General features: G+C 39.7%; 2 protein-coding genes across 10 annotated transcripts in view; one reads left to right on the top strand and one right to left on the bottom strand.

Annotated features, from left to right (window-relative positions):
* Positions 1-23904, top strand: part of NRDC (nardilysin convertase) — a gene marked incomplete at its 5' end in the record, with an annotated part of 93254 nt that extends 69350 nt beyond the window's left edge. For all 3 annotated transcript variants that reach the window (XM_079696749.1, XM_079696748.1, XM_079696747.1), the window contains 17 exons: positions 1148-1252; positions 2765-2888; positions 3446-3532; positions 5293-5412; positions 6526-6577; positions 9061-9211; positions 11406-11533; positions 13110-13272; positions 15149-15180; positions 15642-15780; positions 17743-17790; positions 18078-18130; positions 18550-18633; positions 20638-20728; positions 21009-21125; positions 22103-22192; positions 22327-23904. In XM_079696749.1, the coding sequence (XP_079552875.1) occupies positions 1148-1252; positions 2765-2888; positions 3446-3532; positions 5293-5412; positions 6526-6577; positions 9061-9211; positions 11406-11533; positions 13110-13272; positions 15149-15180; positions 15642-15780; positions 17743-17790; positions 18078-18130; positions 18550-18633; positions 20638-20728; positions 21009-21125; positions 22103-22192; positions 22327-22524 (1782 nt within the window). In that variant the 3' untranslated portion in view covers positions 22525-23904. The remainder of the gene's footprint in view (positions 1-1147; positions 1253-2764; positions 2889-3445; positions 3533-5292; positions 5413-6525; positions 6578-9060; positions 9212-11405; positions 11534-13109; positions 13273-15148; positions 15181-15641; positions 15781-17742; positions 17791-18077; positions 18131-18549; positions 18634-20637; positions 20729-21008; positions 21126-22102; positions 22193-22326) is intronic.
* A 122-nt stretch (positions 23905-24026) lies between these two features.
* Positions 24027-25096, bottom strand: part of OSBPL9 (oxysterol binding protein like 9) — a gene marked incomplete at its 5' end in the record, with an annotated part of 174611 nt that continues 173541 nt past the window's right edge. For all 7 annotated transcript variants that reach the window (XM_079696752.1, XM_079696754.1, XM_079696750.1 and 4 more), the window contains 2 exons: positions 24027-24272; positions 24499-24634. In XM_079696752.1, the coding sequence (XP_079552878.1) occupies positions 24198-24272; positions 24499-24634 (211 nt within the window). In that variant the 3' untranslated portion in view covers positions 24027-24197. The remainder of the gene's footprint in view (positions 24273-24498; positions 24635-25096) is intronic.

Genomic DNA, 25096 nt, shown 5'->3' with positions numbered 1-25096 from the left:
TATGGAATCACTATGTTGTATACCTAAAACTAATATAATAATTATACTTCAAAAAAAAAAGGTACCTTAACCTCCATATGCACACACACACAAAATAGTAGCACTTTAGTGACTAATAAACTTGATTTAGGAATGTTTCCTGAGGTGGAGCAAAAAAGGTAACAATGAATCTTTCCATACTTTTTCCATATTCTATCTGAATGTGATAAGGAGTAGGTAGCATGTACCTATGATCTCTAATTTGATGTATGCATGTCTCATTTCTCCTCCATGAATGTAGTAACCTTCACTTCTGTTCTATCTTCTGTTAGATGAGAGAACAACCCAGATTGTCTAGGGAAGGACTGGGCAGTATGGTATTTTGGGAAAGAGTGTTCACTGCTATGTTAAGAGGCCCAAGCTCTAGTGTCTACTCGCCTATCACTTACTGTGTGATCTGGGGCAAGTCACCTAATCAATCTGAGTACATTTCCTCATTGTAAAATGTAGGAATGGAGCCACTTGGTGTCTAAAGGACCTGTCAGTTTTTAAGATTCTGTGCATTTGGGTGCTCAGTAAATATCAATACTTGAATTGGTTGCTTTCCTCTGGAAAAGTATTTCCATTTCATAGGTTAGTGAACTTTCTGTCATTATTTCAGTTTTAAATTGAGATAATATACTGATTAATTTAACCACTTATAGCAAGACTTATGTAATGACACATTTTGATTTCTGTTGATATATTGATTTTGATTCATGCTTACAAACAGTTTTTAGGTGATAGTGCTGTAGTGATAAAATGATGAAGACCCTGTCTTTAGGGACTTCATAGTCATGTGGGGCACTTGACATGTAAACACACCTTTACAGTTCAGTGTTGTAATTTCTCCGATGAAGATGCTGTGATGTGATTAGAGCCTCGTGTGTTGTAGGGCTCAGTATGGGGGATTGGAGGGGTGTTAGGTTAAGCTACTTAAGGTAGTTCTCTGGCTAAATTTTTTGTAGAATTCTGAGCATCAGATTCTTAAGCTGCAGTTATATCTGGTTGTATCTGTTGGAAGCTTTTGGTTTCATTGTTAAAAAAAGAGATAAGTATTTATATTTTGTGGCAAATTAAGGATAATAATGGAGAATTTCTGGTGTGAAATAATCTTACCTCTTTACAGACAGATCCAGTTGAGTATGTGGAAAACATGTGTGAAAACATGCAGCTGTACCCACTACAGGACTTTCTCACTGGAGATCAGCTTCTTTTTGAATACAAGCCAGAAGTAAGGAGGTTTCCATTTCTAAAATTTACTTTTAGAGAAAGAGGAGGGTGAGAAAGTACATAGAGGTACTTAAGAACTGTGGGAATGGAGAAAACTTGGTTATGTTTAGTCAAGTTTTTTGTTTTTTAAACAGAAGAAATATCATAGTTTTGTGGGTAATTTTTCCTGATTCTTGTATATGACTGTGGTTTAATATGAGGAGAAAACCAAGTCCTCTTCTTAGGTACTATTCCCACTGTTTTTCAAGTGTTGAAACATCTACTAACATAAAGTCATTTCTAAGAATTATGTGCTTGCCTTTTAATTCTGTTGGACACCCTGGACAATTAAATTTTAATCATTTTGAGAATATGTACAAGAAAAATATGATTCCCTGAATTCAAAATATATGACTTTGGGATAATAAATATTACACGTAAATAAATAGTTGGTCAGGTCTTTCCCCCACTAGTCCTGGAAAATAAGTCATTTCGCTCTATATAGGGTAGCAGTCAGTTCTCAACCAGGGGTGATTTTGCCCCCATGGGAAATTTGTCAATGCTTGGGTACATTTCAGTTGTCATAGCTGGAGAGTGCTCTTGGCATCTAGCGTGTAGAAGCCAGAGATGCTGCTAAACATTCTACAATGCAGAAGATGGCACTCCACAACTAAGAATTATCTGGCCCAAAGTGTTAATAGTGCCAAGGTTGACAGACTTTGATACAGGGTATTCTAAAACTACTGATTTTAAAGGGGATGGGGAAAGGTAAAGGAAGAAGCAGTAACCATACATTCTTGTCATTTCTCTAGGATGGTTGTGCCCAGGGGTCCAAGTATTTTTTTCTGAACCACTATTTGTTGTTTTTTCTTAAAGAGATGGTGTTGAAGTGCTAGTTAGGGTTTCAAATCTAACCAACAAAAATCTTATGTTTAGTCCTTATCATAGCTGAAGGATTATTGAAGGAGGCCCTACACTGGGATCATTTTACTGATTCTTGTGTATGAAGTAGTATAATACAGAGCAGTTAAGAGCATAGTTTTTGGAATTATGGACAAACTTGGTTAGAACTCCACTTTTGCCACTTCTAGGTGTGTTCTGTGCAGATTATAGAATCTGAACAAATTATTTAAACTTTAACCTCTGAGGCTGAGTGCTTTCTGTAAAATGGGTATACCTTAGAGTTGTTTTTAGGATTAAATGAAATAATGTATGTTAAACACTACCTAGCACATAGTAAAAGCTTAGTAAATGGTAACTCTTTTCACTGCTAGTCCTCTTACTATGTAGCATTTGAGATGAGTGCTGTTTAAGCATTCTGAAGAAACATATTAGAAACAGCTGATAGACTAATGTAGTTTTGTAAATTAGGGTGTTCATGGACTATAGACAGTTTCATGAGCATCAAGATGCTAGGATTTTGAGGTGCCTAACATAATGTGGCTTTGCCTTTTTAATAGAGATGTATTAGGTTAAAGTTATAATCGTTTTGTATGTGTCTCCCCACTCCCCCTTCACCCCTGCCCCCAATTAGGTCATTGCTGAAGCCCTTAATCAGCTAGTTCCTCAAAAGGCAAATCTTGTTCTACTGTCTGGTGCTAATGAGGGAAAATGTGACCTCAAGGAGAAATGGTTTGGGACTCAGTATAGTATGGAAGGTAAAATATTTTAAAATTGTCCTACATTTAGGTATATGATTCACCTGGGAAGTTTTATTCCTTAATAATTTGTCTGATAGTTCCTGTGGGAAAAACTTATGTATTTTTTTCAGTAGTTTACTTTGAAATGAAAATTATTTATACTGCTTTGCAGAAAATTATTTTCTGCAATGTTTATATCTATATTTATTAGCTAGTGAGAAAATCCTATTGTATTGGTAGTTTGGGGGCAGACTTTTGACTGTGTTTTAAAAAGTGCTCCTCAAACTTCAATGTGCATATGTATCACCTGGGGGTCTTATTAAAATACAGATTATGATTCAGTAGCTCTGGAATAGGGCCTGCAATTCTGCATTTTTAACAAAGTTCCCAGATGATAACAATGCTGCTGAGACTGCACATTGAGTAGCAGGAGTCTAGAAAGCCTGGATATGTCACTCACAGCTTTTCTGAGAAAAGAGAATTGATTTGTGAAGGCCAGTTGTTGACTGCTTTGTTATTAATAGAACTCTGAACATTTGTTCTTTATTGGATCAGTTTGTCTTTCATCTCTACAGATATTGAAAACTCTTGGGCTGAACTGTGGGAGAGTAATTTTGAATTAAATCCAGATCTTCATCTTCCAGCTGAAAACAAGTACATAGGTCAGTAAAATAGCAATCATTATACATAAACCATCCATGTACTATTATTAAAACAAATAGCACCTCTGTAGTATGTTATATTTTACAAAGTATCATTTGAATTCATATTTGAGTTTCCCAGTTATCTCTGGGATAAGCATTACAGTTTTCTTACTTTTCCAAATGAGAAAACTGCGGCTCAAAAAAGCAAAGTGACTTGTCCTGGATCATTCAGTTGGTGAATGCAGGAAACAGGACTTAAACATAATCCTGAGACTTTTTCTTGTCTATGATAGCTGATCCTTTCATGTGAGTCTCTGTAGGAATTGCCATTATCTTGTCCAATTGTTCTAGTGTTTTTCAAACTACAGGTTGCAACCCATTAGAGGGTTGTGAAATCAATGTAATGGGTTTTGAGGTCAGTGTAATGAGTTGTGAAAGCACTAAAAAAAATCAGAGTAGAAAATAGCAAAATGTTTCACTGAATAAAGAAAGGGTATTATTTTAAGAACTTTTGTTCTCGGTAGGTATACGTGTGTGTTATCTGTCTACTAGCTTGCAATGGAAAACAGTTCTAACTGTGAGAAAGTCACTGGTCTAGGACAAAGATTATATATAACTAATTTTACTCAGAATACCATTTTTCCCAGCAATTCCATCCCTAAGTATATACCACAAAGAATTGAAAACAGGTATTCAACCAAATACATGTACATACACTTTTCATAGCAGCATTATGCACAAAAGCCAAAAGGTGGAAACAGCCAGTGTCCATAATGAATGAGTGGATAAACAAATTATGGTATATACATGCAATGGAGTATTATTCTGTCATTAAAAGAAATGAAGTACTGATACATGCTATAATGAACCTTGAAAACATTATTCTAAGTGAAAGAAGACAGACACAAGGGGTCACATATTGTATGATTCCTGTTACATGAAATATCCAGAATAGGTAAATCCATAGAGACAGAACTCAAATTGATGGTTGCCAGTGGCTGGGGGGAGTGGGTAATGGGGAGTGACTGCTTAATGGGTATAGAGGTTTCCTTTGGGGCTGATGAAAATGTTTTGAAACTAGAAAGAAATGGTAGTTGCACAACATTGTGAGTGTACTAAATTCCCCTGAATTGTTCACTTTAAAATGGTTAATTTTATGTTATATATGAATCTAACCTCAGGAAAAAAATGCTTTTATACAGAAAGTCTTGCATATTTTAGATAATTCAGTTCTGCGTCTTGAACTTTAAGTATCTAAACAACCCATTTTTTTTTTTAGTAAATATAGCCAGTACCTTTTTAAATTCTTAAGTTAGCTATTTCGCACCTGAGTGTTGATGAAACAATTTATGTTTCATTAACTTAAAGGACAAATTTGACATTGTTTGAGCAGAACTATTTTGTTAACTTTTTAAAAGTCTGTAAGTTTGGTAAAAGACATTCTCATTCAAGAATGCATTCATTCATAAATTGATTTATACAACTATTCTGACCAAAGGTCCCTTTCAGTTAAGATTGTCTCTGAGAAAGAGAATGAAGCAGAATATGGAGAGATCAGAATCAACTCTTGGGAAATTACAGATCTTCAGAGTTCATTTAGTTTAAGGCCAAGAGGACTTTCTTTTTAGTATTGTTCTAGTAATTTTTTGTATTTCAGCATTTGAATTTGACTTACGTGTGCCACAAAGAAGACTTACTTAGACTTCTGAAACCAAGAACAGATTGGTGGGAATCCTGTTGAGATAACTGAATGATTTATTACCTTTCACTTTTGTTAGCCACAGATTTCATGTTGAAGGCTTTTGATTGTCCAGAGACAGAATACCCTGTTAAAATTGTGAATACTCCACAAGGTTGCCTATGGTATAAGAAAGACAACAAATTCAAAATCCCCAAAGGTAAAATATTTCCCTCCTTAAAAATAGTGAAATAAGTATAACAAATCTTTTTCCACTTTCTAGCAACCTTTGCCCTCTGTGTCTATCACCTCCCTCTCTTTCCCCTTCCCCTTCTACTTGAAGACCTTTTCTAGGCTTATCTATCAGGTCCATACTGTGCTCCTGTGCTATCACAGAAATTCTTATGGACATTATAGATTCCAGGAAGTATATAAGGATTCAAGCCTAAAATGAAATTATTTTTGGATATTTTTCTTTCAGTTATATGAAAGCAGAGCCAGGTGTTTGGCCATCCTAGGGGATAGGTGGTGTTTTTTGAACATTATTGTTAAAAAGAAAATAAGAGTAGCTGAAAGAAATTATTCTTCGACACAATAGATAGCTGAGTCCAGCATTACAAAATGTGAAATATCCTCTATCTGTCTCCCTCTACTATTTTGCTTTTCAGCATAAAGGAAGCATAGTATATAGTTAAACAGACTCTAAAGCTCTTATCTTCAACACAGTAGCCCAAACTGTGTTGCTTTTTTATTTTCTGTTCTTGTGCATGGCATTGGAATTTACTGAAGCAACTTGGAATCAAAGGCTGAGTGCTCTTGGCTGCCATTTAACCCAAATCCCTAACCTTAACACAACTGGACTAGTTCTGAGGGATTCTTGAGTTCATTGGGAAGGTGTTTACTCAATATTTCTTGAATAGATTATAAAAGTGTCTAAAAATGTTCTTAACATTTATTCAGCTTCCTTGGAAAGGCGCTGCTATAACTTTTTGTGAGCATTGGGATTTTTCCCTTAATGTTCTTGACATGTATACTTCTGTAAGCATTTTTCCTGACCAAAGCTATTGATAATAAGAGTATTCTTAGGCCTCTCTGCATATCTGTCTATATATCTGGTCTTCCCGTAGATTAAAGTGTACCTTCTGGACACTATTTGGAATGGTAAATAATACTTTCTAAGAACCCTTAAGGATAAAAATGTAATGACGATTTAAGGATTAGTGGTTTGTTTCAGAATTTTTAAAACAACATAATATTAGGGAAAATAGCAGATGTATTAAATACTTGAGGCCTCTGGCCTATATTTTCTTATTTAGGGTCTTTTTTCTTTCAGCATATATACGTTTCCATCTGATCTCATCTTTGATACAGAAGTCTGCAGCAAAGTAAGAAATTGTCCTCTTTTCTGGAAAATTTTTTTTTATTATTGGAAGACTATTTTGTTTGTTTATTTCTGAATCATTCTATCATTTTTCTCTGTCAGTACTTGAGCTATGCTCCTCATTTATGTGTTTTTATGTGCCCCAAACAAATTATTTGTATCAATACTAATCACTAAGATGGAATTGTGGCTGCTCCATCTCAAGCACCCATTTGTAAAACATGCTGACAGTTTAGGCTAGTCATAGCATTCCTGGATTGAGAAAGTTCCTTAGAGATGAGTTTGGGTCAGCTTCCAGTCTGTAATGAGGACTAATGGATCTGTTGACCTGTATTTAGAGATTATTTATAATCAGATTCCTGTATTTATAATCAGATTCCTGCCAAGGAATCTGATTATACTTTGTTCTTAGCAAATTACTTACATTTTTATGTAGGTTGTGGGAGGTCAGAGAGCCTAATAAAATACACCTGAATCATAGGAGGTGCTCAGGAAACGTTAGTGTACTTCTTCCTTTCTTTTGCCACTTAACCTGTAAAATCCAGCCTTAATCTCACAAGCAGCACTAACATTATTAATATTCAGTTTAAAAAATGCATTACCCTCCTCCATTTCCTCAGATTTTTGATTTTTCAGTCAGAAAACCTAGGCCGCAGGGATAACTAGAGCCTTTGGGCCAGTTGCCTTTCATGCATTTTACACTTACCCCATTGTGCAGTATGAATATTGGGTTGGCCAAAAAGTGTCTTCAGTTTTTAAGTAAAAATAAAAGACACATTTTTCATTTTCACTAAGAACTTTATTATATTCACCATTTTTTCCCACTACCTTCTGCCATTTTTCAGGCAACTTCATAATTAATTCCATCTTCCCAAAACTTTTTATCTTTTTGAGCAAAGAACTGTTGCAGGTGCCTTTTACAGTCTTCCAGGGAATGGAAATTTTGTCCATTAAGAGAATTTTGGAAAGACCAAAATAAATGGAAATCTGAAGGTGCAATGTCTGGTGAATATGGCAGATGAATCAGAACTTCCCAGCCAAGCTGTAACAGTTTTTGCCTGGTCATCAAAGAAACATGCAGTCTTGTGTTATCCTGATGGAAGATTATGTGTTTTCTGTTGACTAATTCTGGACACTTTTTTTTTTTTTTTTTTTGCGGTACGCGGGCCTCTCACTGTTGTGGCCTCTCCCTTTGCGGAGCACAGGCTCCGGATGCGCAGGCCCAGCGGCCATGGCTCACGGGCCTAGCCGCTGCGCGGCATGTGGGATCCTACCGGACCGGGGCACGAACCCGTGTCCCCTGCATCGGCAGGCGGACTCTCAACCACTGCGCCACCAGGGAAGCCCCTGGACACTTTTTGTCGAGTGCTGCTTTCGGTTTGTCTAATTGGGAGCAGTACTTGTTGAAATGAATCGTTTGGTTTTCCGGAAGGAGCTCATAATAGAGGACTCCCTTGCAATCCCACCATATACACAACATCACCTTCTTTGGATGAAGACCAGCCTTTGGTGTGGTTGGTGGTGGTTCATTTCACTTGCCCCACGGTCTCTTCTGTTCCACATTATTGTACAGTATCCACTTTTCATCGCCCGTCACAAGTTGTTTTAAAAACATAACGTTTTCATTACGTTTAAGTAAAGAATTGCATGCGGAAATATGGTCAAGAAGGTTTTTTTCGCTTAACTTATGTGGAAACCAAACATCAAAGTGATTAACATAACCAAGCTGGTGCAAATGATTTTCACCGCCTGATTTGGATATTTTAAGTATGTCGGCTATCTTCTGCATGGTATAACGTTGATTTTTCTCAGTTAATATCTCGATTTGATCGCTATCAACTTCAACTGGTGTACCTGACCGTGGAGCATCGTCCAGTGGAGAAATCTCCAACACAAAACTTTGCAAACCACTTTTGACATGTCCGATCAGTCACAGCACCTTCTCCATACAGTATACAAATTTTTTTTTGAGTTTCACTTGGCGTTTTTACCTTTCTTGAAATAATAAAGCATAATATGCCAAAAATGTTGTTTTTTTCTTCCATCTTCAATATTAAAATGGCTACACAAAAATTCACCAATTTTGATAAGTCTTTTTTTAAATACACGCTGATATAACAGCTGTCACATACAATCTAACAAAATTGTTTCAAATGAAGTTAAAGACAACTAAGTACTACTAGAGCCATCTTACAGAAAAAACCGAACGAACCTTTTGGCCAACCCAATATTACATTTTCTCTGTGTGCGTGACGTGAAAAAGATAAGGGAAACATTGCTGAAGGTGGGAGTTCTGTAATGCCCCTGTGAAACTGAGTCCTGGGTAAGCTGTATTTGCCTTTGAACTCAATTAGTATATATGGTTTTATATTCTGGAGTAGTGAATTAACATCTTTATAAAAGTGAAGTTTCTTACTCTAAGTCAAAGCAAATCCATTTGTCTATTTCTTGCCAATTAATGATGCTATTTGCATTTTATACTCTTAGTGTGGTCCTCTTTGATATCTTTGTCAATATCCTTACCCATAACCTTGCGGAACCAGCTTATGAAGCAGATGTGGCACAGCTGGAGTATAAGCTGGTAGCTGGAGAACATGGTTTAATTATTCGAGTGAAAGGATTCAACCACAAACTACCTGTAAGTACAGTGCTCTAATTTCCTTACAGGCAAATTTAAAATTTTATATTTATGTTTGTTGTGCCTATAGCACCAAGCATAGAGGCTTGTGCATGAGGTGCTGTACATAGAAAGAAATGTTTATTAATATGGATTATTGTGTTTTTCTGGCTGATGACAGGTATTCTAACTTTGGCCACACAAGACCAACATATATTCATTAATTAATTACATTAATCAGTGTTGTATGCATTAGTAATGGATACAACACAGCCTGTGCTTCAGGCTTCATTTCACTTCCCTTTGCTGTCGGTTTCTCTGCAGCCAACACTGGCGTTTAGGACTGGTTTGAGCATAATTTCATGCCATACAGCAAGGACAAATTTAAAGCACCTGACACATTGCCTGACATAGAGTAGAGCTCAGATGTTTGTGTTGTTTCTTCCTCTTCTTGCACTGTTTTCCATTGTTTCAAGTGTATGTGTCTTGTTTTCCTTCTAAGTTTCTGACTCTTTAGAAACAGAGTTTATATCTTGTCAGTGATTTATCTTTTAGTAAAGAATATGTTTCAGTGTCACTTTGTCAAAAACTTCATCAGTAAAGGAAGAAATAATATGGGATGCTAGCTTAAAGTATTAGATCATCAAGTACCAGGTAAAATAATATAATGTACCCAACAACAAATTTTATATCTTGGTTTCTTGGGTAGAACATATATTAAAGTTTGGGGAACTGCACTCATACAAGAAAAAATCTGGAGGAGAGGACCTGGCAGAAATTAGACCTGTGCTAAGAGGTGATATAGCTTCCATATCTTAGATAGTTCTCTCCTTTATACCCTCATCCCTGTCAGTCTCCCCAGGGAACAAAGATTGGTCTTAGGAGGAGACACCATGGAATATTTTACTAACCTTCAAAAGCCTAAATATAATTTAGCTTAAAATCCAAACATGTTAAAGTTTTGGAATTACCTGGAGAGTAATTGTATTTAAAAATACAAGCCGTAGAAAACTATTTGAGGTTCTTCATTTTATGAAGCTTGCCTAGCCTTAACATTAAAACTTGATATAGACTATAAATATGTATATAAAACTGGAGATCAGTTTCACCTATGAAATACAGAGTCACACATTCTAAAAACTTGAAAATTAAATTCAACAATAGAACAAAAAGAATAATTCACCATGACCAAGTGCCAGGAATGCAAAGGTTGGTTGTTCAGTATTAGGAAGTTGATGAACATAAATCATTATAACACAAGTCAGTTGAGGAACACTATGTGAATATAGTGATAAATGCCCAAAAAATCATTTGATAAATTTGAGTGGTCATTCCTAATAAGTAGGAATGGAGGGAAGTTACTTAACCACAATAAAAACCTTAATTAAAAGACTAACAGCAAATGTTCCACTAACTGATGAAATGCTGAACATTAAAAGTGGGAACAAGCCAAGGATACCCATGATCACATCTATTACTCAACATTATTTTAGAGTTTCTGGCTAATACATTAAAGTCAAAAAATAAAAACACTTGGAAGGGAAAAGTATTTTTCTTTTCAGGGGATATGGTTGTATTCTTAGAAAATCTAAGATACTACTAGAATTTAAAAAATAATTTGTGATATGACTCATTACAAGATCAGTATATCAAAATAAATGGCTCCTTCTCCTATAGTGCAATAACCACTTAGAAATGGATTGGAAAAAAATACCCCATTTGTAATATCGAGAAAAATAACAAAATATCTAAGAATGAATAATAAAAGTACAGAACCTATCTAAAGAAAACTAAATCTTTTTGAAGCATATAAAAAAGACTTTAAATAAGGGAGAGACTTATCATGTTTCTGGATAGGACAGGTTGATATAAAGTCATTATTTCCAAAATTACATTCTCCCAATTAAAATCACATTTAGGGGCAGTGGACATGCTGGATAGAATTATTTTTAAGTTTAGTTGGAAGGAAAAATGTTTTAAAATACCCATAAAAATTATAAAAAAGAAAAAGAAAATTCATTGCTCCAAATTTGACAGTTATTGAGAATTTTAGCTCCTAAAGATTCTTTGAGTCGTTAGTACTTCTCTTATGTCCTGCGCAATGCCTGTTACCATACTGGGCCCCTGGTAAAAGCCAGTGGGAGACATTTTTCCCCTAAACATTAGTGGATTTCCATGCTTCTCCACTTAAGGTGTTTCTTTCTTTTCTTCTTAGCTGCTGTTTCAGCTTATTATTGACTACTTAGCGGAGTTCAGTTCCACACCAGCTGTCTTTACAATGATAACTGAGCAGTTGAAGAAGACCTACTTTAACATCCTCATCAAGCCTGAGACTCTGGCCAAGTAGGTATACATGGATGGGATCAGCTTATATTTTGAAGGCCTGAAAGTATTTGCCTTCCTGGAAATTAAGTGTGGGGGATGAGGCTGTAGTTTCAGTGTTAATTCAGATGTGATAGAAATGTGCTGTGTTTTAGGAAACCAGCCCACAGAGTTATAGGATTTCTAAACCCAGTGTAAGTAACTATCTGTCAGTAGGACTGCAAGCAGCCTACTATACTTAATTAGAGGCTAAAGGTTAAAAGGTTGCTTTTTCCAAAGTTTGTAAGTAAATAACAGTTCAAAAAATTCTGACTTTGTTTTAGCTCAGAATTGCTTACTGGTGATTATATGGTGATTTTAGTGTGTTGGATGTTATGTTAAGTAGCTGACTTAAATTGCCTAACATATCACTTATCTGACAAATGCAACTATCCAAGAATTCATCCAGGGTTCCAGAAGAGAGCAAAAAGGCTCTGGACAGTCTGTGTACTAATGCTTAAACCCTCTGCTAATAGGCAACCCTCCTGGGCCTTTTCATCAGAGCCTGTTCTGTACTTCTGTGTGAATCAGAAAAAAGTACACCCTTGGGGTAACCTCTATCAGCAGGTAGAGCCTTTGTGGAAGGGGAAAAAAGTCCCCTCTGAGCAGATAGAGCCCTTTGTGCACATGGCTTGCAAGCCCCTATTTGATCTGCTTGCTGGGCATATATAAATGGTAAACAAAGAGCACAACTTTATATAGAGGCCCTGCTTTTGACATAGTTATAATGAGCCCATAAATGTCCAAAATTTGAAAGCAGGAGAGGGAGCAGTTAAGAATCAGACATGTAATAACTGATAATCTGATCACAAAAAGTTACAAAAACTCATAACCAAATATAAGTTGGAAAGGAGAGTTGTCTGGAACTATTGATATGATGAAAAATAGCTGTGTATCCCATAACTCCTGAATACTACTTTATTAAAATGTGGTAGAGTAATAATAACACCTGTTTATTGAAGATTTGTTATGTGTTAGACCTAAGAACTTTTTTTTTAATAGACCTAAGAACTTTTAAGTGTATTTATTTATTTAATTCTCACCAAAATTCTGTAATGGTAGCCATTATTATTTCCCTTGTTTTACAAATGAAGAAATTGAGTCACAAATGTTAGGTAACTTGCCATGTTCAAACAGCTTACTGTATGTGGAAGGGGGTTAGTCTGATTCTGGCCTAGAGCCACTTACGCTGTATTGTCATTGTAGTAATAGATATCCATGATGATCACCTCCAGTAATTAATAAATGCTAGTGAGATTTCAAATCAAAATAGTAAATTAAATTGGTATATGGCTCATCTGGCAGCTTATGTGAAATAATTTATTTTGCAATTGAAACAGATAAGTGAGTTGTACCAATGAGCTAATAATCTATGTAATAGTTTGTATATGCAGTTTTAAATGCTTTTTGGTGATTATGACATTGTTTCCCTATCTTAAGTTGCGATAGAAATTGCCTCTCTTTAGAACACATCATCTATAGAAACTTAATCAAATCCTTCTTTACCCTTAAGATTCATTTCTTACAATAAAACTTTTTTTTTCTGCTCTCTGTACAGAGACGTTCGGCTTTTAATCCTGGAATATGCCCGTTGGTCTATGATTGACAAGTATCGGGCTTTGATGGATGGCCTCTCCCTTGAGTCTCTGCTGAGCTTCGTCAGAGAGTTAAAATCCCAGCTCTTTGTTGAGGGCCTGGTACAAGGAAATGTCACAAGCACAGTGAGTGTGAGGTGCTCTGTTGCTGCTGGCCAGGTTTGAATGCCGTTCTGGGCTCTGGAATTGCATTAGTTCTTCCCTAAAGGGGAAGCTCTGTAGTCTGACAGGCCAGCATTGTCACAGTCTGTTTAGAAGGGAACCTGGCCCCTCCGATGCTAAGCAAGATTTTCTTATGAAGGAGACTGCTGCTGTTGGACAGGACTTTGAGTTAAATGGGTTTGGTAAATATATGGTATTGGTTACATTTGTTGAAGACTGTGGAAACTACAAACAGTTTAATTTAGAAATTAAAGTGGGAGCTGGGGAGTGGTGAGGGATGTATGTATATATATATATATATGTGTGTATGTATATATATATATATATATATATATATATATAGATTCACATATACTTAGGCAGAACTTGTATGTCAAACTTGTATGTCAAGCTACGGAGCTTGGGCTTTATCTTATAGTAAATGGAGAACCATTGAAGGATTTAAAAGAGGATTTGTCATTAAGAAAGATCCAGAGAGACCAGTTATGAAACTGTTATAAAAGTTGGCATGAAGTACGATTCCACTTATATGAGATCTCTAGAGTAGTCACAGTAACAGGAGGTAGAATAGTGGTTACCGGGGGTTGTGGAGGGAAAGAAGGGGAGTCCTTGTTTCTATGGGTATTGAGTTTCAGTGTTGCAAGATGAAAAGTCTGGAGTTCCATTTCACAACAATGTGAATATACTTAACACTACAGAACTTTACACTTAAAAAAGGTCAAGATAGTAAGCTTATGTATTTTTACCATAATAAAAAAGTTGAGGTGAAAATGATGAAGGCTGAGGTTAGGCAAAATAAATGAAAAAGAAATGCTTAAGAAATAATGAGGCAGAGGATGACCAAAGGCAGTGACTGATTGGCTATGGGGGTGAGGGAGAAGGGAGGGCTCTAGGATGATGCCCAGATTTCTTACTGGAACCAGTGGGTTGGTAGAGGAGTAGGAACAGTGTATGTTTGGGGGCATATGGGGAGCTGGTTTTGACCCATATTGAATTAGATGTGTCTGTGGGACCATGTAACTAACTGAGGCCTCTTCCAGCCAGGAGTGCTTGTGTGGACAGTCCCTAAACTGTTTGGCTCTTGACCTCTTCCTCCATGGTCTCCCAGTTTCTCAGGACTGGCCCTTTAATGGAATATATAAATGGCCACTCTCGAGATTGGCTGCTATCCTCCCTACTTCTCTGTCTTTATTCCCCCACCCCGAAACCATCCCTGATTTCTGTCATGCCAACAGAAAGTTTAAAAACAGGGAGAAGAGCAGGAATAGCTGCCTGCTTCTCTAAGCACAGTGGGAGTACCGTGGGGGGGTCCTTTTGGTTCAGAGGACTTAGTACCATGAATTGCCCCAGGCAGAAACCACTTTAGAGATAAGCTCACCTCTCCACTTATCCCTCATAGGTTAGAAAACAAGTCTTAAGAGGGGGAGGGGATACATCATTCATTTAGTATTAAGTATTATTCTGTCACTCACTCTATGCTAGGCTCTGTATTAATAGATCCAGGTTTCTAAAACACAGCCTAGTGGGGTAAACTGAACAATTAAGTTTGATCCAGTGGGGAAAGTTTCACAGTGGACAGGTAAACAGAGCACCAAGGGAGAACAGAAAAAGAGCCACTTCAGTTGAGAGCCTTAGTCTTCAACAAACATAATCAGTATTGAATCAGTGAATGATAAGCCCAGTGAATGAATGACCAGCATTTAGGATAATAGACTATATCTGCTTTCCTAATGCATTCCAGGGCTTCCCAAGCAGTTAGAATATTGGTATTAGTTGGTTCTGGGTGAAATTAATGTCAGGAGAGCCTAATATAGTTATTTTCTTCTCTTTCGCCTCCTAGGAATCTATGGATTTCCTGAAATATGTTGTTGAGTGAGTATTGGTTTGAGTTTTCTCTTTGGGAGTTACGTATTCTTTTTTTTTTTTTTGCGGTACGCGGGCCTCTCACTGCTGTGGCCCCTCCCGTTGTGGAGCACAGGCTCCAGACACGCAGGCTCAGCGGCCATGGCTCACGGGCCCAGCCGCTCCGCGGCATGTGGGATCCTCCCAGACCGGGGCACGAACCCGTTTCCCCTGCATCGTCAGGCGGACTCTCAACCACTGCGCCACCAGGGAAGCCCACGTGTTCTTAATAGCATGAGGGCCTCGAGACCAAAACTCAGTTATTACTAAATCCACAATGGAGATGCTTCTCATAGTAGGTTTTTTGAGGCTAGTTATATAAACAAAGCAATTCAGATGGGACTGTGGAAGGCCTGACCTTTTCACAGTTTGGGGGTGCAGGTAAGAGGATAAAGGCACGGCCTCATTAACCCACACTGATTGTTTTGCAGCAAGTTGAACTTCATGCCTCTGGAGCAGGAGATACCTGTGCAGTTCCAGGTGGTAGAGCTGCCCAGTGACCACCACCTATGCAAAGTGAGAGCTCTGAACAAGGGTGATGCCAACTCTGAAGTCACTGTATACTACCAGGTCAGTGGCCCCTTTGCACACAGCTGTGCTCACGGCTAAGTATCTTTAGGACACTAAAGCCTGGTGGAAGGTCCAAAGTATCTGGGAGAAGTGAGCCTATGCTCTTCAAGAACCTTTTGCAGTTATTCTGTGGTTATATGCTTGGGGTCATTTGTACTCTTGAAGCAATTACATTTAAAAATTGTTCCTGTCAGTGAAATGGATCCTTTTTCAATCACAGTGCTTCTATTAATCACCCAGCCACTAGTCCAGAAGGACAGAGACTGAAGTATGGCTGGAAATTCCTACATGTTCCCATGTCAGAACTCCAAGGAGCAGGAGGACATTTGTTAAAAGGACAGTTTTTAAAATGTGACAAAAATAAACATAGCCAGTCAACCAACATAGAGTAAACAGAATGGATACCAGAGTCATAATTAAAGGTTTCAAAGCACCTGAGAGATAGGATTTATCACCTGTTTTATGGATGATGGATCTGAGGTCCTTCATTTACCTGAGGTCATACCAGCTGGGGCTCGAATTTGTACCTTCTGTCCTCAAATCCTGTGTTTTTTCCACATAATTCTGGAGAGATGGGATGGTGCTTAAAATAAGGAAGAGCTCTGCAACAATCTTAATTGGCTCGTAGACTATTTTAGCCTGTGGTTAGTCATACTCACTTCTAGGACTATGGGGACCTGTGTCTATCTAGACTGATCTCAGACTTCCCAAACTCTGGGGCTCCTATAGCTGCTGCTATGGTCCTGGATTGTCTCCATGAGGAAGTTACTTCTCTGTCTGGCCTTGTGAAGATTCCTGGCCTGAACTTTGGGCAGGGCTGCATGGCTTCACCGTCACCTTGTCCTTTTCTTGTTTCTGGCCCTGGGCCTGAATCTTTCCCTAGAGGCCCAGCTTGTCTGTAGAGCCTGTCTTCCTCTGGCTGTAGCTACCTGGGTTTTTTTTTTTTCCCAGGTTCTCAGCTTATTTGAAGCTGCAATAACTACCAGGTCCTAAACTTCATATATGGTATGACCTGGCCCTGCTTAGCCCTGTCTACATTTCTGGTGCTTAACCCAGAGAGGGTAGTATTTCTCCAGTTTCAGGCAGAATTTTGTATTGTAAGGCGGAGTCTGTTGAGGTGCTTTCCATGGATCACCTCTTAGCACTAGCTTCTAATACAAACTGCTTCCCTTGGGGAGCCACTTCCCTCCTCACAGAGAGCATTTTGAACGGGAAGTTGATACAAGGTTTTGAATTGTTTCGTTGCAATCCTGTCAGAGGCATACAGGAAATCTTGTTGCTGATAAACAGGGCTTGCAGGGCACAGAGGCTTCAGCTTCCTCAGGTGAAGCAGGAAGGAATAGTAATGAGAGTCTATATCAGAGGAGCCTGCAAGAAAGAGTCTGACTGGGATGCACTGGCAACACTTGCTCGTTGGCCTCCTGCCCTCTTTCATCCTGTTGTTTTGCCAGTCTCCAGGATAGCCAGGATGTGGTCTCCAAGTGTGGTATCTGCCTCTTATGCATTTTTCTTATCAACTAGTTTTGGGTCTGTGTGTGTGGCTGCAGAAGCTCCTATTCATATCCTCTCCATCTGAGGAATAGGGCCAGTTACCCAGACGTTTCCTGCTCTCCTCCTTAGGACCTTGAACTGCAAGTACTTGATTTTAGGTTGTGTCCTCTGGGTTCTTTGGGCAGGAGCTGGCAGGTCAGGGATTGTTCGACTCACCTCCATGTCTGCCTGCAGTTCTGTGCTAGGGCTGGGAATACAAATCATCAAGCACGATTCCTGTCCTCACAGATCTCCTGTTTTGTGGGAAGGCAGAAAGTATAGCAATAGAGGGTATGATAAACTCTTGGAAGAGAAGAGTGGGATAGTACTCTTCTGAATGCCTGAATAAATGGTTGCTGAGAATAGCTGGATTATTAAAAAGCCCTGTAAGCCATTGGATTTTCAGTTGGTCAGATCAGCTTTTTCTTTCAGTCAGGTGCCAGGAGTCTGAAAGAATACACTCTTATGGAGCTGCTTGTGGTAAGTTTTATAAAGGAGAGTCATGATGTTCATGAGCCCCTGACCCACTGTGAGGACTGGCTTTCTGGCCTTTCTCCCTGAGGGCTAGGGACTTGGGAGTGGTCAGAGATCTGTGATTGGTAGGTGAGATGGTTATTTAGTGTTTCTCACCCAGTATGAGCATGGACAGGGGGCCTGGGCGATTTAGGAGGGAGGCTGGACTCTGGGGTCATGTGTAACACTTTTGGGGGAAGAAATGGAAGTTTCTCTGCTGGGAGGAGTTGAGCTGATGGTATGTTGAATTACAGATGCACATGGAAGAGCCTTGTTTTGACTTCCTTCGAACCAAGCAGACCCTTGGGTAAGTCTGCTGGCAAGGAAATTGAGCTCAGATAAGATCTGGGGGCTTACTTTGCAGGCTTAGATTTATCAAATATCCTGACTGAGCAACCTCTCAGAGCTCTTTGGTCCTTTCATGCCTTAGAGTCGTACCTACTGGTCAGAACTTCTGGAATTTGCATCTTGGACTGTGATCAGGCTCTCAGTTTGGTCAGGCTTCAAGATTAGCCAGAGAAAAAGCTAGCCTGTGGTCCACAGTTCAGGAGAGGGTTGGATACTCTAACCTGAGAGTAAAATACATGTACACATTTATGGATCCTCTTCCAGGACCTTCAGGTCCAGTAGGGATGAGCAGAAACCCTTCCCACTCCTCTCTAGTGCCTCTGAGGACAGGGCCTTGGTGACCACCTGAGCTCATAGGACTTTTCATTCTGGCTGTAGGTACCATGTCTACCCTACCTGTAGGAATACATCTGGGATTCTAGGATTCTCTGTCACCGTGGGGACTCAGGCAACCAAATACAAGTGAGTAAATGAGTAGATGGGCCCAACTATTATTTTTCTTGGCACAGAGAATAGGGACTGCATCCTTAAACCTCAGGCAGCTCTGACCATTTGCTTCCCATTTAGTCACAGCTGCAGGGATTGGCTCATAGATGCCCTGATCCCGGACTTACCAATGGTAAGTATGAGGAGTGGGCCCATAGGGCTTGACTGAAGTCCTATGGTGACTGCAGGGCTTGCCACCGCTTCCTCTCTTCAGGCATATCTGAGGACCAGAAAGGCAGAGATGACCGACCTGGCATTCATGCTACAAGCAAGGTATTGGGTTGGCCAAAAAGTTCCTTCGGTTTTAAAGTAAAAAGACACATTTTTCATCAAGAACTTTATTGAACAAAGTATTCACCATTTTTTTCCACTACCTTCTGCCATTTTTCAGGCAACTTCATAATTCCATCTTCCCAAAACTCTTTTTTTTTGCAGTACGTGGGCCTCTCACTGTTGTGGCCTCTTCCATTGCAGAGCACAGGCTCCGGACGCGCAGGCTCAGCGGCCATGGTTCACGGGCCCAGCTGCTCTGCGGCATGTGGGATTTTCCCGGACCCGGGCACGAACCCATGTCCCCTGCATCGGCAGGCAGACTCTCAACCACTGCGCCACCAGGGAAGCCCTTCCCAAAACTTTTTATCTTTTTGAGCAAAGAACTGTTCCAGGTGCCTTGTACAGTCCTCCAGGGAATGGAAATTTTGTCCATTAAGAGTTTTGGAAAGACCAAAATAAATGGAAATCCGAAGGTGCAATGTCTGGCTAATACAGTGGGTGAATCAGAACTAAACAGCCAAGCTGTAACAGTTTTTGCCTGGTCATCAAGGAAACATGCGGTCTTGCGTTATCCTGATGGAAGATTATGTGTTTTCTGTTGACTAATTCTGGACACTTTTTGTCGAGTGCTGCTTTCAGTTGGTCTAATTGGGAGCAGTACTTGTTGGAATGAATCGTTTGGTTTTCCGGAAGGAGCTCATAATAGAGGACTCCCTTGCAATCCCACCATATATACAACATCACCTTCTCTGGATGAAGACCAGCCTTTGGTGTGGTTGGTGGTAGTTCATTTCGCTTGCCCCACGATCTCTGTACATTAATGTACAGTATCCACTTTTCATTGCCCGTCACAATTTGTTTTAAAAACATAACGTTTTCATTACGTTTAAGTAGAGAATTGCATGCGGAAATGTGGTCAAGGTTTTTTTCGCTTAACTTATGTGGAACCCAAACATCAACGCGATTAACATAACCAAGCTGGTGCAAATGATTTTCAGTGCTTGATTTGGATACTTTGAGTATGTCGGCCTTCCCCTGTGTGGTATAATGTTGATCCTTCTCTGTTAATGTCTCGATTTGATCACTCTCAACTTCAACTGGTCTACCCAACCGTGGAGCATTGTCCAGTGAGAAATCTCCAGCACAAAACTTTGCAAACCACTTTTGACACGTTCAATCAGTCACAGCACCTTCTCCATACACTGCACAGATCTGTTTTTGTGTTTCAGTTGCGTTTTTAATATGCCGAAAATGTTGCTTTTTCTTCCATCTTCGATATTAATATGGCTACACAAAAATTCACCAACTTTGATATATTTTTTTAAATGCACACTGATATGACAGCTGTCACAATACAATCTAACAAAATTGTTTTGAATGAAGTTAAAGACAACTAAGCACTACTAGACCGATCTTATGGAAAAAAACCGAACGAACTTTTGGGCCAACCCAATACAAGGCCTTGTTGGTTCTCAGCTTTGGAATGGTCAGCATGGCTGTCTGCTGCTTCCTGTGAGGATACCAGGAAGTCAGGCTAGAGGCGGGGTAGGGGTAGGGTTCTTCACCGTTCCCTTCCCTCCCACAGCTTAGGGGAGAATATCACTTCAGCCTTTTTCCTGGAAATATGCCTTAGCCCTGATTCTCTCCTTTGCCTTCTGCTTGAGACCTGGTCACTGATGACTTGTAATTGAAGGTGTTTTGTTTCAGCTCTGAAGTTGTTGATAAGAAGATAGAAGAGTTTCTTTCTAGCTTTGAGGAGAAGATCGAGAACCTCACTGAGGATGCATTCAACACCCAGGTGACTTTACTGTGTTGGCCTGGTCTTTTATTCCTTGGCCCACCCAAGCCCTTCATGACAACTAGACACCAGTCTTAACAGTGCCGTATGCTGGCTGGTTCTTGAGCTCTATAGCCCCCCGCACCCCCCGCGGCCCCTTAATCTGACCATGTCTTCCCAGCTTCCTCCCTCCCCATCATGCTGGCAGGTCCCTCACAAAGCAGACTGGACAGGGCCGAGTGTGTTCTGAGGGAACTGGTGTGAGGCCACACCTGAGGGTGTCTCTTTCTGATGGTAACAGGTCACAGCTCTGATCAAGCTGAAGGAGTGCGAGGACACCCACCTTGGGGAGGAGGTGGACAGGAACTGGAACGAAGTGGTGACTCAGCAGTATCTCTTTGACCGCCTTGTCCATGAGGTAGTAACACCGTTTTCAGAGTAAGACAGCCCTGAAAGGGACTCCTGATTTAACAGGAGACACAATTCTAAGCAAATTGGTATTGCGTGGAAGAGAAACCTGGGGCAGGTTATTTACTTGCCCATTCCTTGATGTGATTGATCAAATCTTGTTTCCAGACTGGCTTCTCTAGAGCCTTAGGTGGCCAAGTGAGCAGGATGCTTGCTAATCCTTACTTCTGCTCCCCCAATTTCACTCAGATCCATTTTTTAAAAATTGAAGTATAGTTGATTTACAATGTGTTAATTTCTGCTGTACAGCATTCAGTTATGCGTATATATACTTTTTTTTTTCACTTTTTTATTATATGCTTAGGTTCCCTATAAGCTTTGGGAGAAAAACGGCTTCTGCTACTTAAAGAAAATTGAGAACTTCTGGTTCTCAATTTTATGGAGTTCCTCCCCCAGATTTAAGGATTCTGTGTATAGGTCTTTGTGACAAATTCTAGCCCAAAGTAGTAAGTCCCACGAAAAAGCTCTGGGCACTGCAATCCATAGCTCTGATACTATAACCCTATGTGGTGAATTACCAAAGGACATTGAAGCAGAGGGGTTATTTAACAAGAGGCTTCAGTCAGCCCAGCTCTTGAGGTTCTGCGGTTTTCCTATTAGAAGCCAGAGTGTACCATTACCATGTACCTGAGAGGTGACACTAAGGTGTGATGCGTTTGGCTCAGCGTACAGTTCTCAGCTGTAATTACACCATCTGCTACCTGCCAGGGTCAGTCACTGCTAAGAAACATGAAGGTGTGTCAGAGCCTCATTTTTATCCTTCTCCAGAAGGTTGGGAGCCAGCTGAAACGTGGAAGAATAAAACGATATGCAAAAAGCAGGATCAAGGAGGTCTGCCTAGGGTGTTATGTTTAATATCTTTACAGAAAATACATTGTTAGTCTTTTATAGCTTTCTTTCTTTCCTGTCCTCCCTTCCCCCTTTAAGATTGAAGCACTGAAATCATTCTCAAAATCAGACCTAGTCAACTGGTTCAAGGCTCATAGAGGACCAGGAAGTAAAATGCTCAGCGTTCATGTGAGTATGGTTACCTAAGCTGTAGCTCTGTCCTTTCCAGGGTTGTCATTTAGATTGGTATCAGAGATCCTAACAGGTCTTTGCCCAAATTTGGTCAGCATTCTCTCTCACCTCAAGTCTTTGGCCTCTTTCAGGTTGTTGGATTTGGGAAGTATGAGCCGGAAGAGGATGGTACCCCTTCCAGTGAGGATTCAAACTCTTCTTGTGAAGTGATGCAGCTAACCTACCTGCCAACCTCTCCTGTGCTGGCAGATTGTACCATCCCCGTTATTGATATCAGGGCTTTCACATCAAGACTTAACCTTCTCCCCTACCATAAAATAGTCAAATAAACTGCAGTCTCATTGGCCTGAAGCACTGTGTATTTAAAAGTGTTGTTGTTTGAATTTTATGAAGTTAGTTACACTACTACTGCCTTAGGGCTTCCACTGAATTTTTGCACAACTGGCGTCATAGAATTTGTACCCCCCCCAGCCCCTCCTTCTGTTGTGACTAACAAACCAAGGGTTACTATAGCAGCCGCAGAGAGCAATTAGCAGGTGGGCCAATGTAACCAAAAAGCTTGCAGGAGCCATCTGAGACTCCCTGGCCTGTCCTGGTCCTCTCAGATTGAGAATCCAGTTCTGTATGACAGGCTTCAGAGGCCCTATGTAATTGATGTCTTCTTAGTACCTAAATGCCAGGTGCTAATACTAATAATACCTGTGTTGTTGTTTATAATGTATTTAAAAATAAAGGTAATTCTGTATTGCCCTTCAGAATGAGCCATTTGCTGCTGTGGCATTCCTTTTATTATATTTTGTTTTGGTGTGGTGTGGGGATCTAAAAATAAACATTCTTCCCAAATTCTCTAAGGCAATAAAATATTTTTGGATAAAATGTCGGTAGCCCTACGTGTACTACTTGAGAGTTCAATTAAAACTTGTGAATAGCATTGTGGGGGCTAAAGACAGAACACAGAGCCTAAGGAAGGAAAAGGATGGACCCCTTCATTACTTCAAGAGTCCCTGTAAAAAGCTAGCTCCTGGGGGCTTCCCTGGTGGCGCAGTGGTTGAGAGTCTGCCTGCCGATGCAGGGGACGCGGGTTCGTGCCCCGGTCTGGAAGGATCCCACATGCCGCGGAGCGGCTAGGTCCGTGAGCCATGGCCACTGAGCCTGTGCGTCCAGAGCCTGTGCGTCCAGAGCCTGTGCTCTGCAACGGGAGAGGCCACAACAGTGAGAGGCCCGTGTACCGCAAAAAAAAAGAAAAAAAAAAAAAAAGCTAGCTCCTGTATTCAAGGCTGCCAAATAACTGGGTTCAAGTTTAATCATAAAAATAATAAACACACTAAAAAAAAAGGTTGGAAAAATTACTTTATGAAGCCTTAAGAAGCACTGAGTATAATTAAACTGTAGTCCAGAGTTGGATACAATTTAATAATAGTTCAATTCCAAAATAAAAGTTATTGTAGGTGAGACCAGGAAATTTCCTAACACGTGGTTTTAATACATTGTGCTAAATTTTCTAAAACAACTCAGAGGAACCAATATTTACAGTAGATGGCATATTTATGAAAAATCTGGCATCACCTATATATATGTATATATATGTGTATGTGTGTATATATATATATATATGTATATGTATATACATATATATATATATATATATATATATAGAACCCAAGATTATATGAACTAGGAAACAGATGTATATCTCAACAGCAATACTAGAGTGCAGAGTTTGAGACTGGGATTTATAACGTGGGATTTGGAAAAGGAGCAGACATCTTGTTTTCAAAACCTGAAGTTTTTTCTCAAGACCGAAGTCAACACTAACTGCCACAGAACAGGAAAAAGGGAAGCTTTTCTTGCTTTAATTGTTCCTCTGCATCAGAAAGTCCAGTATCCCTGAGATAGGAACCACTGCAATAAGAAGGGAGTGAATAGGTTCTCCCAAAGGAAGACTGTTACTTCATTGTGCCTCCTGCCCGGGTCACCAGGAGCAAACCTTGCATTTCCCAACCTAATGCTTGGCAGCACCGAGACGTTTCAGTAATGGTTCATCATAAACCCAGCATTCTCCATCTTCATGAAATAACTAAGAGAAAAGGGGAGAATTCAGTTACACACTTGCTCTGTACTTCTATAATATCATACCTTTAATTATTTTATATGCTCCCCCTCCCCCCAACACTGAAATGAGTGTTCATCTCGTTCATCACCATGCTTACTCGATACTTCAGTATTCACTGAAATGAACAAATGAGTTACAGCTCAGGGAACGGCAGTAGGGAGACTGAGGCAGGCTTCCAAAACAAGCTTACCCTTGTCTCCCACTGAATTTCCTTTTCCTTCCTTTCTCGGGCTTCTGCTCTTTGTCTTTCTTCAAGTCTATGCTTGGCTTCAGTTGCTGCATCAATGTCTCTGATTTTTAAGTTGAAAGTGACATCCTTCCAAAGGCTAAAGAAAAGAAGTGAAGGTGCTAATAAGTAAGTACTTGATGGACAGAGGAGTTAGCAGTCTTGAGAATCAAAGGCTAGATCCATCTAGAATATAACATTACTATGGTACAAGTCAAATGGCTTTAAATGCTGTAGTTCACAGACTATAAATCTCCTTCGGCTGACACCAGGGCACTGGAGTACAGAACAGAGAAGTGGTCTCAGAAGATTCCACTGCTAGTTGTCAAAGGAGGAAATACAGGATGGGCAGAAAGCTGGATATATGGTTAGGACAACAGAGGAGAAAAAACAGCTGAGACTGGGATTCCACTTCTGGCTGTACCTCTAACTAGCGATGCAACCTTGGGGCTGTCAGTTCACCTCTCTAGGGCTTCAGTGTCCCTTAGTATAAACCAAAAGGGGTATATAGTAAGATCAGATCAGTGGAGCTGAGAAATTCTATTTCATGAAGACTCCCCTG

Source organism: Hyperoodon ampullatus (genome assembly GCF_949752795.1).
Source record: "Hyperoodon ampullatus genome assembly, chromosome: 2".
NCBI classification, from domain to species: Eukaryota; Metazoa; Chordata; class Mammalia; order Artiodactyla; family Ziphiidae; genus Hyperoodon; species Hyperoodon ampullatus.
This window is presented reverse-complemented; position numbering and strand designations above follow the sequence as displayed.